At 45.4% G+C, this 6969-nt stretch overlaps 1 protein-coding gene across 1 annotated transcript in view; it reads left to right on the top strand.

Moving 5' to 3' along the window:
• Positions 1 to 629: 629 nt before the first annotated feature.
• Positions 630 to 6969, top strand: part of Trub1 (TruB pseudouridine synthase family member 1) — a 39698-nt gene continuing 33358 nt past the window's right edge. The window contains exons 1-2 of the mRNA XM_021207091.1: positions 630 to 908; positions 5365 to 5463. Of these exons, the coding sequence (XP_021062750.1) occupies positions 659 to 908; positions 5365 to 5463 (349 nt within the window). The 5' untranslated portion in view covers positions 630 to 658. The remainder of the gene's footprint in view (positions 909 to 5364; positions 5464 to 6969) is intronic.

Genomic DNA, 6969 nt, shown 5'->3' on the forward strand with positions numbered 1-6969 from the left:
GTTTTGTCTCAGGAATGAGACAGTGGCCAAATAATGGAATGGACCTTGGGGCTAGCTTTAGGAATGTAATCTACAGTTTAGCAGGGGGGAAGGAAAAGGTGTGTGTGGGGGGGAAGGTTAAAGCCGGTTGCTACCATGTTTGCCATGCTCTGGCCTGTTAGAGAGCCCTTCAGGCACCACTACGAATGGATCAACCGTATATAGTTTTTGATACCTAACCAACGTCTATAAAGGAATAGAAACTCCAAAAGAACATTAACTTTTTTTTTTTTTGAACTGTCAAAAATTGCAGTCAAAATTTCAAAATTCACACACACACACACACACACACACACACACACACACACACACACACACACACACACATACACACACACACAGAGGTTATGGGAGGGCAGTTCGGAAAGGAAGTGACTCCCCCCACCTCAAATACACAAATTAGGTGATTGCGTTGGAGAGTTTACAGCGGCAACTCCAATGTACCTCTTCTTCACGACTAAGAGTATTTGGTAACAGAGATATTAAAGGTTCCATCAGAACCCCCGAGATGCCAGAGCAAGCCATTGGCCTATACCGAGCCTATGGACTACAATTCCCAGAAGGCCTTGCAACACACCTGTGTCATCTCTGCGCGCCTCTTGGCCCAGGCAGTGAAAGCATGGCAGCTGCTGAGGCAGAGGTGGTTTCACCTCTGATGGTGGATACTGATCCAAACACTTCAGGAACAGCCGCGGCCTCTGAAGCCGCAGCGGTAGCGGAAGCAGCCAGGACTGAATCGCAAGCCCAGGTCTCCAAGGCCGCCCTGGCTGCTAAGCTCATGTCGCTGAGCGGCGTGTTCGCCGTGCACAAGCCCAAAGGGCCCACTTCAGCCGAGCTGCTGAACCGGCTGAAGGAGAAGCTGCTGGCAGGTACTGCCGCCTGGGTAGGGACCAGGCTGAGGAGTTCTCCGCGGCACTGGGATTTTTAGCTCTAGTCTTTCTTTTTTTTACTTTCTGACTTAATTTGCGCGTCTATGGCTCAAGATAGAAAGAGTGACCACCGAATTAATTCTGGACGAAAACCCAGGGCATCTTGGGCTTGGACTTACCCAAGTGCAGACTCTTAGTAGTCCTTTGAGCTTCTCACGGGAAGTATGGGTAGAGTTGGGGGACCAGTCTGCATACACGAGTTTCCACCCCGGTGGTTGCAGCCCAGTTCTCTGTAGTTTGATCCCTCCCAGGCTTTTTGTTTGGTTCTTGCGAATGAGTCCCACCAGAGGAAACGTAAGTTGCAAACTTAAAAGTTTATTTGAAAAGCATGTAGGCTGAGCTAGCTAGGACTTAGAAAGGACACCACTTTCACCTTTTAGTGGGCATGGTAATTCATCTTTATACAAATGCAGGTTCCTGATCCCACACTTTGAGACCGTGAAATTCTGAGGATCTGGGATGTATTTTGGAAATTGCGCTCTATTGCTCCAGATCCTGCTTTTTTTTTTTTTTCCCCCTAATGGAGTATCTTTTGAAGAACATTAAAATAGAAGATGGCCATTTTTCTAACCATTTTTCTTCTCGATCATTTGTAACAGCATTAAACAAAACTCTTTAGTTTTGTTTTGGGTGTGAATGTGTATGCAGTGTGTGTGTGTGTGTGTGTGTGTGTGTGTGTGTGTGTGTGTGAGAGTGTGTGTAGGTGATAGGTGATGTTGACCATCTTCAGACATGGCTTTCCATCTTGTGTGCTGAGCCAGAGTACCTCACTTGAACCTAGATCCTGCCAATTAGGCAAGTCTGCCTACTCAGCTTGTTCTAGGGACCCCCTAGCCCTGGGAATCAGGTAGCCTTCAGTGTCACCCTCGTGTTGATAGCGGTGCTGGAGGCCCAAACTCTGGTCCTCACAATTGCATGGTGAGCACTTTACCCTGTGTACAGTCCCCACAGAGCCTTTCTTTTACTGTATTCTCCTGTTAAGCTGCACCTGTGGAATTCTATAGGGACATAGGATGAACAGTGGTTCTCTTCCCTTAACTAGATTAGTTGATCTCTAGTTGAGCTTGTGATCTCTGCAGTTCTAGGTTCTCCAGAGCTTCAGCTTAGCTTGTCTTGTTACAGGTACAGAGAAACCTCACACTGCTCAGTGTCACCTGGAAGACTTAATCTATTTTTGTTTGTTTTGTGATAGGTTTGCCTTGAACTCACCCAGTGATCCTCCTGTCTCAGCTCCTGAATGTGAGACTTACAGATGGGCACCTCCATTCTGATTTAAATTTTGTGTTTTAGCCAGGAGCCAAACTATTCAGATAGAAACTTGCAAATTTAAATGTTTATTGAACAAATACACACATTCTTCCGGTTGCTAAACGCTGGTGTTATACCTGCTCATTTGTGATGAACGTTAAGCGTGGTGGTTAACGTTGATTGTCACCCCAACATCACCTAGAATTCCCAGTTTCAGTAAGGGCTAGGGAACGTCTCTATTGGGTTGGCTTGTGGGCATGTCTGTGAGGGATTGCTTTAATTAAGCTCATTGATAACAGGAAGACACAGCCTGCTGTGGGTGGCACCCTCCCCTAGACAGGGCGTTTGAACTGTGTGAGAACTGGAGCTGGGCACAAGCGCGCAAGCCTTCGTTCTCCGTCTGATCCTGACTGTGGATGTGGTGGCCAGCTCTCGAGCTCCACAGTGGTAGAGAGTAAGCTGGAATTCTGAGCTAAAATAAACTCTCGTGAGTCACCTTTTGAGGGTATTTTATTACAGAGTTAATGACACTGGAGCATCGGATTGTCTTTATATGCTGTTGTCTGTGAGGGTGTGTCATTTAGGGGACATTGAATTGAGGGAAGGGAAAGCATCAAAGGGAAGCATTGTGATGGGTTTTTGTTTGTTTGTTTTTTGTTTTTTTCCTTCACAGATGTGTTGCTTTTGTTTGGCCTGGTTTGTTCGTAAACTGGCTTTTTGGACCAAAGATTACGGTTCTTAGGGAAGCTTTTCATGGGATCAAAACGCTGAAGTTTCTTGGTTGCACTTTGTTGGGACTGATTGTTTCAAGGTGGTCACTAGGCTGTGATTCTGTATTCCTATCAGCTAAGTGAGCTTCCCCAGTGCCTGTGATTGGGTGATTCCGTATTCATATTAGCTAAGGGAGCTTCCCCGGTGCCTGTGATTGGGTGATTCTGTATTCCCTATTGGTGAACTCAGGCTTCCCCAATACCTGTGATTGGTCCATTCCATATTCCTATTAGCTAAGTGAGCATCCCCAGTGCCTGTGATTGGGTGATTCCGTATTCCCTATTGGTGAACTCAGGCTTCCCCAGTGCCTGTGATTGGGTGATTCCGTATTCCCTATTGGTGAACTCAGGCTTCCTCAGTGCCTGTGATTGGTTGATTCCGTATTCATATTAGCTAATCTAGCTTTCCCAGTCCTAGGCTAACCACCTGTCAGAATCGCCCTGCAAGATTCTTAAAGTAGTAATTCTGTCCTGTTCAGAATTCCTGACATACACTGATTTACTCAGCCAGGAGGCATAGCCTCTTTGCAAACATTACTTGCCCGTCCTTACATTGATTTCTCCTGTTGTAGAATCTCTTCTCCCCCGTGACTTTGAACCTTTCAAGCATGCTAGGTTTTTATAGGTAGAAAGGACTTTATATGGTCGTCCATAAACAGCCATCTGAGTATTCAAGAGTGAACACAATTTCAACAGTGTGAGTTAGAGACAAGATGATTGAATTTATGGAACCTTTATACTAAGGCATATCAAGTTGAAAATACGGAGTTCCCCAGTGTACTTCTGTAATTTCACTGACAGAGATCCATGATGCATTTTTATATATGTGAGTACACTGTTGTTGTCTTAGACACACCAGAAGGAGGCATTGCAGATGGTTGTGAGCCCCCATGTGGTTGCTGGGAATTGAACTCAGGCTCTCTGGAAGAGCAGTCAATGGTACTTACCTCTCAGTCGTCTCTCCATCACCCATCTGAATGTTTAATCTGGCTTCTGTTTCTGCCCTGCCCTCTTTTCATTCTGTCTCCTGGTGTCAATAGATTTAAAGTAGGTTTGATGGGCCGAGGGTCAGGGATTGCTGTGACAGGTGACATATAGCTCATCTGTAATGATGGAGTTTTGAGGTAAGAGGTGCTGGAATCCTCTTTCCCTTTTATTAAATGCTACAGAAGTCAAGTGGTAACAGCTCTGTGTTGACACTTAACCTCTTGTTGAGGTTAGCTTCTTTAACGAATTGAAAGTTTTGATCATGTGGACAACTAATAAAACTAGCTGAGGACTAGGTGTAGGTAGAAATAGCCTGTATGAGATGTACTCCCAATTAGTAGATGGCCAGGGAAGGACAGAAGAAATCACAGACATTTAGAGACTTTTAAAGTCTGAAGTTTTTTAACTAGCTGCATATGCCAAAGCTAACTTTTTTGTTACTTTCTAACTATTGAGATATCACTAGAAGTCACCCAGTTAACTTCAATATTGACTTAGTCCTTTGTTTTTCTTGGGGCTGGAAAGATGGCTCCCCAGATAAGGACATTGGCTTATATTCCAGAGGTCCCAGGTTCGATTCGCAACATCCACTTGGTGTCTCATTTCCATCTATAACTCTAGTCCCAGGACTCTGCTGCCCTCTTCTGGCCTCCTTGGACACTGCATGTACATGGTTTACAGGTGTACATGTAACCAGATTGTCCATACATATCTAGATATAGATAGATAGATCCACACACATATAGATGGATACATACATACATACATAACTGTTTCTCTTAAAATGAGTTCAGTTTCTATTTCACTAATTTTGAAATACTGTTCTTTTGTAATTTAGGAAGTCTTTCTTCGTGTGTGTGTGTGTGTGTGTGTGTGTTCACACTTGTGTGGAGACCAGGGGTCATTCCTCTGTCCACATTAATTTCTGAGACAAGGTGTTTCACTGGCCTGGAACTCACTGAGTAGATGTTACCAAGCCCCTGACTCAGTTCAGGGATTATAAATTCATGTCACCACCCCCAGCTTTTTCTTTAACATGGGTCCTGGGGATTGAACTCAGTTCCTCATGCTTGAGTGGCAAGCAGTTTACCAACTGAGCTATCTTCCTAGACTTGGCTATACAGTTTTGTTGTGTTTTGGGACAGGGTCTCAGCATATATCCTTGGCTATCCGGGGACTCACTATGCAGACCACCCTGGCCTCAAACTCATTGTTTAAAAGCGTGCACCACCACACTGAGCCCCCTGTACATCCTAAAATATGTTTTTGCTAGTTATGTGGTCATAGCCTTATAACTGTACGTTTTGTTTGTTTGTTTGAATAGGTTATCTTGTGCCCCATGCTCCTCCTGACTGTAATTACCTTTTTTTTTGTCCTGATTACTCCTGTAGAAGCTGGAATGCCTTCTCCAGAATGGAACAAGAGGCAAAAGCAGACATTGAAAGTCGGACACGGAGGGACGCTGGACAGTGCGGCGCAAGGTGTTCTGGGTAAGAGACGTGAGGGAAGTTTAATGACTCTCTCCTTCAATACCAGAAATGCTAGCTGAGCCCTGGTGCCTCACTGTACATTGGAGTGCTCTAGAAGTACTGTGGTTACAGTCTTTCCCCGAAGCCCTTGAATGGTGTAGGGCACAAGCACCACAGAGCACAGCACCACAGCACACAGTACCTCAGACCACACAGTACCACAGACCATCCAAAGTGGCAACACACAGCACCACAGAGCAACATAGCACACAGTACCACAACACCACAGCATCACAAAGCACCACAGACCATCCAAAGTGGCAGCACACAGCACCACAGAGCACACAGCACCACACAGCACCACAACACCACAGTACATAGCATCATAGCACACAGCACCACAGAGCAATATAGCACACAGTACCACAACCCCACAGCACCACAGAGCACACAGCACCACAGAGCAACATAGCACACAGTACCACAACACCACAGCACCACAGCACATAGTACCTCAGACCACACAGTACCACAGACCATCCAAAGCGGCAGCACACAGCATCACAGAGCACACAGCACCACAGAGCAACACAACACCACAGAGCACAGCACCACAGCACACAGCACCACAGAACAGAGCACATAGCACCACAGAGCAACAGCACACAGCACCACAGAGCACATGGCCCCATTGCCTCTCCTATGTGTGCAGGGAGCTTTGAGCGAAGATTTGATTCCTAGCAGAACAGTTAACACACCAGGAATGAAACTGTTGTGTTGTGAAAGGCTAGGGCATGCCTAGCATCTGTGGACTTGGATCACTGGAGCTACCCCACTCTTTCCTGGGTCATAATACTGGTTTGCTGTGCCTTGACTATGTGAATTACTGTCTTCTTGTAGGAATCTGGAATTCTGGCTCCCATACAGGCAGAGGATGCCAGGGGTCACTTTCCAACCTCAAATAAAACTTGGGAACTATGTTTCTGCTATATTTCTTGGAGAGAAAGATTGTATATACATTGTTGTATTCCATCATAGTTACTGAAAGAGTGAAGCAAATGTCTCCCCCTAAGCAGGAGGTAGAGGCTGAGGAAGGCTGCTCTCCAGTGTCCTGTGGTACAGTCCTACCATGCCAGGAAATCTTACTCAGGCACAAGTGGACTGTAAGTCATAAATCCTAGCTATTTGTGAGTCTTCGGCCGTGGGATAGTTGTGGGGGTACTGACAAGGTATAGCATACAGCTTTGAGGAGCTGCTATATCTAATCTAATCTCAGATTAATTTTCTTTAGATTATAACCTGGTATGACTTGAGAAGAAGCTGTTTGTTCTTCACAGAGATTTACTGGCTTAATTGCTTTTAGAGAAAAACTTGGTAGTATTGATTAAGAGGAGAAATTAATTTTTTTTTTGTTGTTGTTGTTGTTTTAAAATTATGGTAGAAGTTCTGAGGGTTGTGTTCTCCTGGGACTGCCTGGTGTGCTGTCCTGGGACTGCCTGGTGTGTTCTCCTGGGACTGCCTGGTGTG

The sequence above is a fragment of the Mus pahari genome, chromosome 1 (genome assembly GCF_900095145.1).
Source record: "Mus pahari chromosome 1, PAHARI_EIJ_v1.1, whole genome shotgun sequence".
Taxonomy (NCBI): domain Eukaryota; kingdom Metazoa; phylum Chordata; class Mammalia; order Rodentia; family Muridae; genus Mus; species Mus pahari.